The sequence below is a fragment of the Rhinolophus sinicus genome, chromosome 15 (assembly GCF_057876585.1).
Source record: "Rhinolophus sinicus isolate RSI-liver-muscle chromosome 15, RSI-T2T, whole genome shotgun sequence".
Taxonomy (NCBI): domain Eukaryota; kingdom Metazoa; phylum Chordata; class Mammalia; order Chiroptera; family Rhinolophidae; genus Rhinolophus; species Rhinolophus sinicus.
The window spans coordinates 47,850,435-47,862,569 of record NC_142515.1 but is presented as its reverse complement, the minus strand read 5'-3'; the positions used below and the strand labels follow the sequence as shown (position 1 = coordinate 47,862,569).

General features: G+C 55.5%; 1 protein-coding gene across 1 annotated transcript in view; it reads right to left on the bottom strand.

The window, feature by feature from the left end:
- The window catches only part of COL13A1 (collagen type XIII alpha 1 chain), a 144,511-nt gene extending 133,732 nt beyond the window's left edge, over positions 1 to 10,779 (bottom strand). The window contains exon 1 of the mRNA XM_088792047.1: positions 10,647 to 10,779. Within this exon, the coding sequence (XP_088648173.1) occupies positions 10,647 to 10,651 (5 nt within the window). The 5' untranslated portion in view covers positions 10,652 to 10,779. The remainder of the gene's footprint in view (positions 1 to 10,646) is intronic.
- Positions 10,780 to 12,135: the final 1,356 nt, after the last annotated feature.

Here is a 12,135-nt window from a genome sequence, read left to right as displayed (position 1 = left end):
CAGGGCTGGCTCCTGTGGGCCTACTCCCAGGGACTGCAGGAGAGGGCAGCCTCCAAACGGGGTTTGTGAAGGCAGCAGGCCCTTGTGTGGGTGCATGCCCCCGGGGCACAGGCAGCTCAGCAAGGGGAAATCAAAGCGGAGGAAATCTAGACAATCAACCCACACCCATCAGAACTGGACTTGCCCCGTCTGCTTGGCGGCCTGTGTGCTGGGAACCCGGAGGGGATGCGATGGGGCTGCCTGAAGAACTGCCGTCCCCCTCCCTCCACAGCTCTCTTTGTGCATTGGATCTGGCGCCTGATCACAGACTTCCAGGGCCAAGAAGCAGGGGCCTGAGGGGCCGCCGGATGCCACGGCTGCCACTGCTCCCTGTTTGCCCAGAACCACAGACAGATGTGGCCCCAGGCTCCGCAGATCAGAAAAAGTGAGGGGAAGGAGGTACATGCCCCTGTATGAGCTTTCCAGCCTTCATATGAGGAAGCCCTTCCTTGCAGCTAACCTGAGGCCCTGCCGCTCGCTGCCTCAGGGGAGTCAAGGAGCTGGGCCCTGGAATTATGTGGATGTGGGTGGGAGCTGGGTTAGCATGGCGCCTAGGACCTCAAGGGTTTTAGGGGCTCTGGGATCATGTACGGGATGAAGCAGGGGTCCCCTATACAGAACAGGAGGTGCTGGAAGTGAGCGCGGTGGAGTGGAAGTCGGGTGCCTCTTCCCTCCTCCCCTCCCTTCCACAAATGGCTATGGAGCATTTATAGGTGCCAGAGCCATACACAGTGTTGTGGATACATGTCTGAGCAAAGCGGATCCTCACGCTGCCCTCACGGAGCTTACTCTCTAGGGAGGGCACATAAGAGTCGACCAATGACACACATCAATGTGAAGCAACCCCTGTCACCAGAGCTATGGCTGGAAGGGGCGCGGTGCTGAGAGCCTGTTCCGTGGCATGGACGAGGCTGGCGCATCACGGGGAAGTGGCCGCTGGGCTGCGAGCTGAGCACGGGCAGCAACAACAGAGGAACGGGTAAGAGCTGACACACAGTGTGCTTCGTATGAACCCGGCAGGGGTCTTGCATATATTAGTTTATTCAGCTCTCATGGCAACCCAGTCATGAAGGAGGAAACGGAACGAGGGAAAAGGTGAATGAACTTGCATGGTGGCACACAGCCAAGGAGGACAGAGGCTGGATTTGAACCAGGAAGCCTGGCTCAGTGCCCATGTCCCGCTCTGTGTATGCCTGTGACGGCGGGGCCGGGGCTTGTCTCTTTCAGATGATCGCAATAATAATACCTATTACTGGCGTGCCAGGCACTGCTTGAAGCACTTACGTTAACTTGTTTAATCCAAAAAACAATACTCATAAGAAGGAGATCCTCCATCACCCCCATTTTACAGAGGTGCAACCCAAAGCCCTGAGAAGTTAAACTACTCGCCCAGCGTCACACAGCCAGGCTGACACAGCAACCTGGCTCCAGAGTCTGAGTTCTTAGCCATGACAGTGTATGGCCATGCAGCTGGATTCTGAAAGTACGGGGAGGTGAGACATGAGGCTGAAGAGGGTGGCAAGGGCCAGGCCCTGGTGGCCGCATGGACCATATTAAGAAATTTAGCCTCTGGCCTGAGAGCAACAAGACGTCACTGAAGATTACAATCAGGGGAATGTGGCGATCATATTGAGAGTTTTTAAAAGATCGTCCTGGCTGCCATGTAGATGATGAAACAGACAGGGTAGGATGTATAAGAGCAGATGAGTTAGGAGGCTCCCGCCATGCCCAGGAGACCCCAGGGTAGCATGAGTGGGGAAGGGCAGGCAGTGATGGACAGAAGGCAGATCCAGGGGAGACTGAGAAGGTGCGGTCAGTAGGGTGTGGAGGGGTGCAGCTGGGGGCCGGTGCAGTCACAGATGAAAGGGCTCTGGGGAGGGCTGCACTCCCGGCTCAGTTTAGACACATTGAGTTTGAGGTGCTTTTAAGACACACTGGAGGGGTGGGATGGCAGGTGTAGAGAGGGGTCTGGAGCTCTGACCAGATGAAGAACACACACTGTGTAATGTGTTATAGTCCAAACACGTCAGCCTCGTAAAGTAATGAGCTCCCTGTCACTGAGGGTGTGTAAGCCCGAGAACCAGGGAAGTTGTGCAGGATTCCTAGTACAGCGCCTGACTCCCTTCCTTCAGTGCTCTGATTCGATGGAGTGGAGAGAGGCTGCGGGGGCAGGACCACTGGCGGACCTACCCCCAGGAAGCCTCAAGTGCCAGCTCACGGGGAAGTGGACTCTGGCTGTTTCTGGAAGAGTCCCAGCTAATGCCCCTTTCACCAGCCCTCTTTCTTCATCCCTATTCCCAGAGGTCACCCTTTCTGTCCTGCCCCACAGGCCACCTTGTCAGAGCATGACCCGATGCAGAAAATCTCAAAGTGATGACCTAAGAGGCACCGTCACGGGACATCTGCAGCTTAACAGGGGACTGCAGGTGTCAAGTCCCAGGCCCTGTGACCGCCTTTTGGGGATTGGCAAAGATGTGTCCTCAAGGGGCAGCCAGGCCTCCCAGGTGCAACTTACAGAACAGGTAGGAGAGAAACGCGCCACGGGAGGGGGTGGGCAGGGAGAACCTGCAGCAGTGGGAAATGCCTGAGCTGAAAAAAGGCCAAGACTGGACTGCAGGCCTCGCAGAGGCTAGTGAGGCTGGGGGCAGCAGGGTGGAGAGGAGAGGAAAGGGTGCTGAAGAGAAGGCACAGACTGCAGCCATGGAGGGGTTTTCTGGAAAACCCACAATAGCCTCCAGGAGGGGAGACAGGACCAGGATCCCACTGGAAAGCTGTGCCCAGCCTCTCGGGCAGGCAGTTCCGCCCCTTTGTGCTGGGCTTGCCCTCGCCCTTTGAAGGCCCAGAGGAGACCCTGCTGCCAGCAACCCCAGCCCGCCCTTTCAGCCACAGAGAGTTTTCTTCTGGGAAGCTCCCACCCAGGGCATGTGGCATACGGATGGGACAGCATGAGTGTCATTGTGGAGCTGCTGGGGCCTGCTGGCAGCCCAGACTAAACCCAGAGGAACCCAGTCTGCCCCAGCCCTCCCAGTCCCTCCCAGCCCTTCCCTCAGTTTCCCCTGGTAGGAGTCTGCTGACTTCCTTTACTTACTGAGGACTCAGCAAGCTGCTTCTGGGAGGGGAAGAATCCAACCAAAAGAGGTGGGAGAAAGATTCTTGAGGCTTCTCCTAAAATTTCCTTTCTCCTGGATGGCCAACCCTCAGTTGACTTTATTTTTTGAAAACAACAACAGCAACCAAAAAATCAAAACCAACCCTCCCCCACCAAAAGCCACTGCTAACCCTTCTTTAAACCGCTCAGCCTTTCAAACTGCACAACGCATGGTAGGACTTTCACTGACATCTCACTGTGACCCCATTATTGTCACCATCAATCAGCCCCTCATGCACTACTTGCGATCCAGGGGAGGGGTCCAGGTTAAACTGCACAGCATATTCCAGGCACAGGGACACAGATGGGTTCTCTGCCTGTCTCAGGGACTGCCTGCTATGCAGCTTGTTAAATACCCCAAGCTCAGACCCTTCCCATAAGGATTCACACCGGGCTTTGGGGAGGGGTGTCAGCCTTGGTGTGCTTTAAAGCTGCCAGGTGACACTAATGTGGCCAGCCTGTCACCAGTCCAGAGCAGGCTTTTGTGGGTGTGCAGATATGAAGAGAAAGAGGGAAGAGTAACTTTAAAAAGTTTAGTTTCTGTAGAACTTTTAGCTCCATCTTGCTCCAGAAGGGGACAGTCAGGCAGCTGCACAGACAGACAGACAGACAGACAGACACACATTATACAGTAAAGCAGCAGGAAGTAAGACGGCAAAAGAAAAGGCAGGGAAGGGTGATAAAACATAATGGAAATGGGGCTTACACAAAAACTTCCGCCCAGAGGACTACACTATGCCATGCAGTGAACCCAGACTTGGTGCTAAGCTTCCTAGAGGACAAGTGTCTAAGAGGCAAGAACAAACCCATCCCTCCCAGGAAGCCCAGGCATTCTGGAAGCCAAGGCTGGACACAGCCTCCCCTGAGGGCCTGATGTAACAAATGTCATCCTTACAACAAAGATGGCATTGTGGGCCTGATGCTAAGTCAGTTCAGTAAATGCCACTTCTGTAGGAGCCAAACCGCACTACCCAGGTCCCCGATCCCTGCCCGTTGGAACCTGCTGCAGCTGACTTAGTGGGGTATGGTACCTGACACAGACGGTATATGCCAGTGGCTCAGAATGCCAGCTCTGCAGCCAGACTGCCTGGGTTTGAGGCCTGGCTCTGCTATTTATTAGCTGTGTGACCTTGAGAAAATTACTTAACTTCTCTGGGCCTCCATTTTCTCTTCTGTAAGAAGGGAATAGTAAAAATATAACCATTTCATAGGATTATTGTGAGAACTAAATGAATTAATAGAGGTACAGGTCTTTGGACAGTGCTCAGTAAATATTAGCTACTAATAAAACTTGTGGACATGGCACAGCCCCATCTTGTCTCCTCCAATGATGAGGGAGGTGGTAGTGATTACAGGTGCTATTCCCTGAATGATTACATCGAATCCTGCAACAAGCCTGGGCGGAGGATGTGCTCATCCCCATGTTGCAGATCAGGACACAGAGGCTCAGGTCACACAATTAGTGACTGGCAGAGGTCCATGGGACACCCAATGCTGTGGACTTGCCCAATTTACCAACACATGCCAGGCAGCCTGGGCAGGTGAGGTGGAGCTCCTGAGCCTTGGGAATGGGGGATGGGAGGGGATGGGTGCTCCCAGCCACTCTGGCCGGGTGGGAACACATCACACAGAGCCAGCCCCACTCTCCCAGCCAGGCCCACGGATGCAGCCCTGACTTAGTAGTTAATCCTTTTACCCTCTGCTGGTGGCTGAGAAACATCCACCTCCAGCACCCCCCCCACCCTCCCACCCCAGCAAATGCTGAGCATGCAGCTGGGTCTGGGGGTAGAGGCATGGGGAGGACGGCTGACTGAGACAGCTTTACTAACCTCCAGCAGGGGGACCTTAAACCAGCAACTAATTGGTGAGCGCTGCCTACGACGTGCCAAGTCCCGGGCTAGATCCAGTAAGGGACCCTGAGACCAGTGAGGCCTATTCCTGCCATGGGGTTGTGTGTGATCAGGTGGAGAGACGAGACATTTAAAGGCAATAGAGAGGAGGGCACAGCACACAGTGTGTTTGAAGCTGAGCCATGGATGGCCGTGGGATTTTATCTTGGGCATTGACTCTAACAGACTGGGAGTGGCAGCCTGGAGCCCTGTGTTGAGAAGGATTCTGAGGCCTATAGGCTCACTGGGGAATGTTAAGTAGTTAGTCACGGGTGCCGTGGTTCTGAGATAAGAGAAGTCAGCGCGGGCTGTATCTATTTTCCATCTCTGACTTAGGTGTTTGGCATGGCCAAGAAGTTCTACAGGATGTCAGAGCAGGGAGAGAACCCACTTTGGGTTGGGGTGGTTTGGGAATGCTTTCCAGATGGCACTGGGGAAGAATGATTAGGAATAAGGGAAAATAGCATCTTTCTGAGTGTCCAATTGTGATATATGCTTAGGACATATGGCATTTTGTTTCAGATGCTTTGACTTTCTCACCATCTTCCTTGGCTACTGAATGAGGTCCTCAGTCTGGTTTGGAGCTACCAGCTAGTTTAGGCCTTTGGAGAAGCTGTGAAACTTTAGAAATTCTCCCTGGCTTTATCTATAGTAAATATTGCTCTGTATTTTTTTTTTTTTTAATTTAATTAGAATCATAAAATGGCTCTTTATCTTGAACATCAACTATTACTAGTCAGGGGTAACTTCCTGGAACACTGTGTTGAAACGGTTTCTGAGGTTGTATGTAAGCTCAGGGGAAAGTGTGCTGCAATTGATTAGCAATGTCTGCTGAGGGCCAGGGAATGGGGCATTGAGCACACACATTGCCATGTCTTTGTCACCACTTGGCCGGACATTTAACTCTTGTCTGGAAAGAAGGTGCGCTGTGGAGGAGAGATGCTGGCTGGAGATGCTGGCAGGCATCCTACCCCTGGCTCCTCTGATACCTGCTTGGGCAGCCTTTGGACCTGTTTTCTCATCTGTAGATAAAGGCCCTGGACTTGAGGGGCCCTGAGGACCTTCCCTCTATTACCTCCCCACGAGACTAGTCCTTTTCTGACTGCATGAAACGAGGAGTAGTTTCAGGACTGACACAGTTGAATCTTGGCTGCATATGAGGGCACCTGGCTCTAAGGTCCATTCATTTACGAAGGTGCATACAGGCCACACCCTGCACCACACACATGCTTCCCTTTAAGATCCTGTCCAGTGGTCACCCCAGCATTTCAATCCTAGGGAAGCCTATCCAGAGCCCCCGTCTCTCAGCCATTGCTTTGATCTCTCCCCTAAACACTCCTCTGGAAAGGACCCAGTAAAAGTGCCCTCGTACACTCCCTATAAACGTGAGATAGTCCCTTACGATGGTTGTTATTATATTTACTGCTGAGGGAGTCTGCCTGGGGTCCCTCAACATTCACCTTGAACATGGCTGCTGACGCCCTTTGCTCCCTCTTGGCCTACAAACGGATTTTGCTATTTTAAATTCCACTCCCTCCTCTTTGACTGTACACCCTCTGCCCAGCCATAGGTGACATCTGATTTCCTCCATTTGGGACATTCCAGTTTCTTTCCAGCAAGCACATCAAGTAACGGCAGCTGGAGGGCTCATTAAGGGTCCCAGACCAGGAGAGAGGCGCTGATGGGGGAAGAGTTGGGGGCTGTGGTCTGGAAGCCACACTCCCCATGAACTGCCCACCCTCCCGCCCCCACCCCATCCTCCTCTCCCAGCTCTGACCCTCCCCTCCCAGTGGCTTGGCCCCTCCAGTCTGGGCCTTCTGTTCACATCTGCTCCTGGCTCGCCTCATTCATGCTCTTCTTCTACTGTATCCCCTCAGCCTCACTTCCCTGCCAGCTCCCTCTTCCTCTGGCCTCACAGATACAGTCTGTGCCCCAGCACTCTGCTTTCCCCACCGGCTGGGTGCATGCATGTGCCCTGGATTCCTGCCTCCAGGCCATTCCACAGGCTGTGTGCTTCACCAGGACGCCCTGCCCAATGCCCTCCTTCCAGCCTTCAGGGAGGGCCTAGGTCCACCTGCCCCAGGACGAACTGCCTGCCCCGCTCCCTGGGAGCCCCCTCGTAAGCACCTCTGTGATCCTGAGCATGGTCTCTGCTGGTGGCACCTTTTAGTGCATTCTTCCACCGGCCATCTCCTGAGAGTCTCACAGCATCCCCGAGAGGGAGGCAGGGCCTGGCTTTTACAGAGGAGGAACCTGAGGCCCGGGAGGGCGGTAGCAAAGCCCAGCTGGAGTCCTAGGTCTGGACCCCTGTGCTCCTATAGGGGTGCCGTGTGCCCCTCGAGAGCAGGGACCTGTTCACATCCATTTCATAGGATCGTTCTTTAACCAAACCATTTTTCTCTGCATTTTCTTTTCTCCCAGGAGTTTCCACGTGTCCCAGTTCTTCCTTCTCTGCCTCAGCTGTTCCTCACCTGTGTAATTAGCTCTGAACTGGGAGAATATACCCCGAAGAGCAAAGGCCTAGGGCGGAGGAAGGGCCTCAGGTTGCTCTGGGGACACTTTTGCTGGCCCAGCAGCATCTCGCTGCTGCCAGAGTGCTGTCCCATAGAACTTTCTGTGATGATGTGTACGATCTCTACCTGGCTGTCCAGCAGCCACTAGCTATAAGGTAGGTGTCTACTGAGCACATAGCTGAAATCTGGCCAGTGTGACTGAGGAACTAAATTTTAAATTTTACCTCATTTTGTTAGGTAAATATGAGTCACACGTGACCAGTGGTTACCGTACTAGACAGCACAGCCCTGAAAGTGCCCCCTTATGAGCCCCTGGCCTGTAGGCCCCACCCAGGAGCTGCCCCCTAGGGCCATCTGCACGCAGGCCAGCCAGCCCTGGAACTCACAGGACAGCTCTCTCCTTCTGGTTGCAATGCTCTTTGCAACTCACCTAAGGTCCCACCACTGCAGCCACCATTCCCATTCACCCCTCTCTGGCCCCACTTGCACCCCTAGCTGGGTCACGGTCCCCTCTGGCCGGCACTAGCCTGTTGTTCGGCCTCCCTGGTCTGCCTTAAGTTCCCATTCTAAGGACATAACTGCCCTCCTCAGACTCTTCAAGGGCAGCCCTGTGGCTCTCCAGCCATATCTTTCCCATTCCACCCTCCCAGCACTTCACGGTCTTGGATTCCCTTCAGTTCCCCACGGCACTTCCCGCCCTCTGGCTTCTAGCCTCCAGAAACTGTTCCCTTTGCCCTAAGAAAAAGGTCCCCACACTCATTCCCTTTTGCCTGGAAAACTCTTATTCACGCTTTAAGTCTTCACTTGAAAACCACTTTCCCAGGAAGCCACCACCATCAAGTATGTTGTATGTTAATAGTCCCCAGGCCTCCTCTGCTTCTATTATTGTGGCATTTTTCACACGACACAGTCACTGCCCATTTCTTCTTTGTGTCCTATTTGCCTGTTAGTTTAGGAGGCCAGAAATGTGTCCACGCTGCCTGACACATAGCTGGCTCTCAGGAAACATGCACTGAATGAATGAATAAATGAACGAATGAATGACAACAGACAAAGGAAGGAGGCAGGACGTAGTAGGCAGAGCGCCGGGAGTAGGGTCAGGAGGCTTAGGTTCTAGACCTGGATCCCACCATGAGATTCTGAGTAACCTACTGACCCTTTCTGGGCCTTAGTTTCCCCATCTGTGAAATGGGTCAGTTCAGATGCTGTGCAGATGAGAGATCTAGAAGTCAGTGGGGGTAAACGTGTGCTGCAGTTTGGAGAGGAAGAATCAGCACGTCACATAGTACTGTTAGCCTCAAGGTCCTGACATGACACTTGGCATGGCTAAGTCTTAAGCAGAGGAAGCAGGATCTGGGAAAGGGCTGGGGCACGCCCTGGCCAGCAGGAGGGGCCAGGAAGGGGAGAGGATGGTGAGAGGAACTGAGGGAAACTCCCAGGGTCCGAAGCTCATCCTTCTCAGCCAGGGGCCCAGAGATACCTGGGAGAGCCCTCACTGCCCTCATAGCCTCTCCACTGCATAGCCAGGTCCCTGCGCTCTTGCGTCCAGTCCACAAAAGCTGCCTGCCTGCATGGCTGAGCCTAAAGCCTCCCCCAACCCCACGCCCTGCCCCCAGGCCCAGGGGACTGTGGCAGCCTGACAGAAGCCTCTGGATTCTCTACGGCCTGGCCGAGCATGGGAATGAGCTGATGGCAAAAGGTATGGGTGCACCGCTAACACCAGTAAACTTGTCCTGTGACCACCCTCTGCTCTGGCTCTGTGACCTCCCTCTCCTTGACTAAACTGGAGAACCGCTTTGGCAGGTACCAGCTTTTGCCTGGTAGGGACACCTAAGAAGGGCCTGGCTGTAGGGAACTGGTGCGTTATTCCAGAATGGCTACAATACCACGACAGTCACAGCTGGGCTCGAATGCTTGCCATCATCACCACGATTTTGCAAGCTCAGAGGGGTCAGGGTATTTGCCCCAGGTTGCACAGCTTCTAAGTAGCAGAGTGGGAATAAAACCCAGGCCTGCCGGACTCTATTACCCTGCTCTGCTCCACACCACCTCTAACTAAGAGGCCCTCTCCCAGTTTTTCCCATGGAAAACTTCCATGGCCTGCTTCTTCCAGGACCTCTTCCCAGATTGCTGCAGCCTTCACCTGTGGGGTCTTCTCCGTCATCTGGGCCCTGGATCCCCTGTGCTGTCCAGATTCCCATAAGTCATCAGGCCTCATGCTCTCACTTTCCAGCCTTTTCTTTGGTGGCACCAATGAGACTGCCTGTCCCTCCTTCCTGGGGAGGATGGGTCTTTTTTTGTACACACAAGATTGCCGTGGCTAAGAGGCACTACTTCTGTCCAAGAACATCTTGGGAACGCAATAAAGCTCAAAGTCCTTTTCCCAGAAAAACACACAGACCCAAAAGGTTGGGGGACTCTCCCAGGGGGGCAGAGAATAAGAAACCCGGTTTAGGAAGAACAGGGTATGCACACCTGGGCGGCAGAGGTCTGGGGCAATGGGCAGGGACCAGGACACCACCTGCTGAAAGTACTGCCCCTCTGGCCTCCTCCCTCCGTCCCTTTCTCTCCTCAAAGGAACGTTGGCAATGAAAGTCAGGCACTACTGACCCTCCAGGGATAGATGGGGAGGGCCGCTGGGGCTCAGCCAGCCTCGGCCCGGGACGCAGGGCACACGTCCAGCTGCGTGGGCGCTGGGCGACTCACACCACCTCGGCGGGGGTGCAGGGAGGGAGAACTGGAGCTTGGCTGTCTCCGCGCGCCTCCAAGAGCCATGCCTTCCTCCACCTGCCCCGCGCGCCCAGAGCTCTCGCAGCGCGGGACGCGGTGAGTGCCTGCCGCCGGCGGGAGCTGAGGGGTCCCGCGCAAGCCGCTCGGGTCCTCTGGGTTCTTGCCAGGGCAGCATCCGTCCCCGAACCCAACACCTCCCGCTGACAACTCGCGCGAATCCCGGGGCGCGCTAGCAAGCTCCCGCGGGCACAGGCTGGTGGAGAGTTTGGAGGCTGCGCGAGGGGGCGCCGCGGGGAGGGATAAAAGCCAGCAACAAAGAGCACAGACCTCATCCAGCAGTTGGTTGACTCGTCCCAAAATAGCCGGCTCCATTTGCTGTTCCCCACGCTCCGCTTCCAGGCGCAGCACCCGGGCCTGTAGGTCCACAGTCCGACAGTGGGCGAGCAGGCTGAGCGCCAGCGAGCAGAGGGCCAGGGCCAGCAACCCGCAGGACCCGGGGCTCGGCAGCCGCGCGCAGCGCTCCGGCGGCGCCACAGCCAGCGCCACCGTCCCGGGTGTGCCCAGCTCGCCAGGGCCGCGGGCACCGGCGGCTGCCGCTTTGCGGGCGCGCTCTGTTACCATCCCCTCGCGTCTTGAGAACCAATAAATAAATAAATATAATAAATAAAGGCGATAGCCGCGGCCCAAAGGCGCAAGCCAAGCTGCGGGGCAGGGTGAAAGGGTTGTGTCGCTGGAAAATGTCCCTTTCCTTTGCTCCCGGCAAAGAGGATGGAAAAATTAGCAGCAGGAGTGGGGAAAGCCGAGAAAACACAACCAGCGGCAATCGGGGTACGCCCAGGTGAGACAAAGTTACTTCGAAGAACGTTCCAAGTCCGGGAAAGTTAGGAGAATCTGGCTGGCTCTCCTCCTCTCCGCCCCGTCTTTCCCTTCAAGTCTCTGCAGAGTCCTCGAGTTGGTTCTGCGCTGCCGGTGCCTCTTGGTGTCAAGCGCCTCCCGGGCGAGCCAGTTTCAGTCCCAGGGCGAAGGGGCGCACATGGAGGGCCCCATGGGCAAAGGTGGGTCGTGGCCACTGCTGAGGAGCGCTGGGGCCGATGCCGGCGCCTCTGTAACGTGACACACTAGCGGCGGCGCGCGGATCGGATGAGCAATCCGTGCTACTTCCCAAACTAATCTCTCCCGCCCCCTCCCTCCTCCTCGCCTCTCCTCCTCCACCTCCAGCGGGGCCGACGGCTTAGATTTGTTTATTTATGCAAACTCGCCCGGGGTGAGGGGCGTGGTGTGCAGGGCCCACTGCCTAACCCCACGGGCCCAGGAGCCCCTCTCCTGCGCTCCCTGTCCCCTTTGAAGTGACACTTGGGGTTATTTATAGGCAGGAAGGGGGTGAGCAGTGGTGCTGGGGCTTCACTTCTCTCCCTTTCTCCGGATTCAAACCGAGGGCCCTCTTTGCCTTCCGCCAAAGTCATGGAGCCAGGCGTCACTCCGCTTTCTGACAAGCTCGCAAAGCCAGCCTTTGGGATCCTCCAAGGAGCCCGGCTGAGTTATTGTCAGGCGAGGTGGATCTCCACGTCCAGAGCAGGACGATCTGAATCCCTTCGGCTGCCATTGAGCGCCCACCCCACCCCAGCGCTGTGTCATCCCTTCCCTGTTTCCCCAAACCGGCTCCACCTTGGGCTCTGCGCCTCGTCCGGAGTCCTGCAGCTTCCCCAGCTCCTTTGATGGGGTTCATTCGGACCACCACACCTTTACTCCCGGGTGACAAGCCAGCCCTCCAGGGGGCAGTAGAACTGGTGCCCTTTTCTCTCAGGACCTAGACACA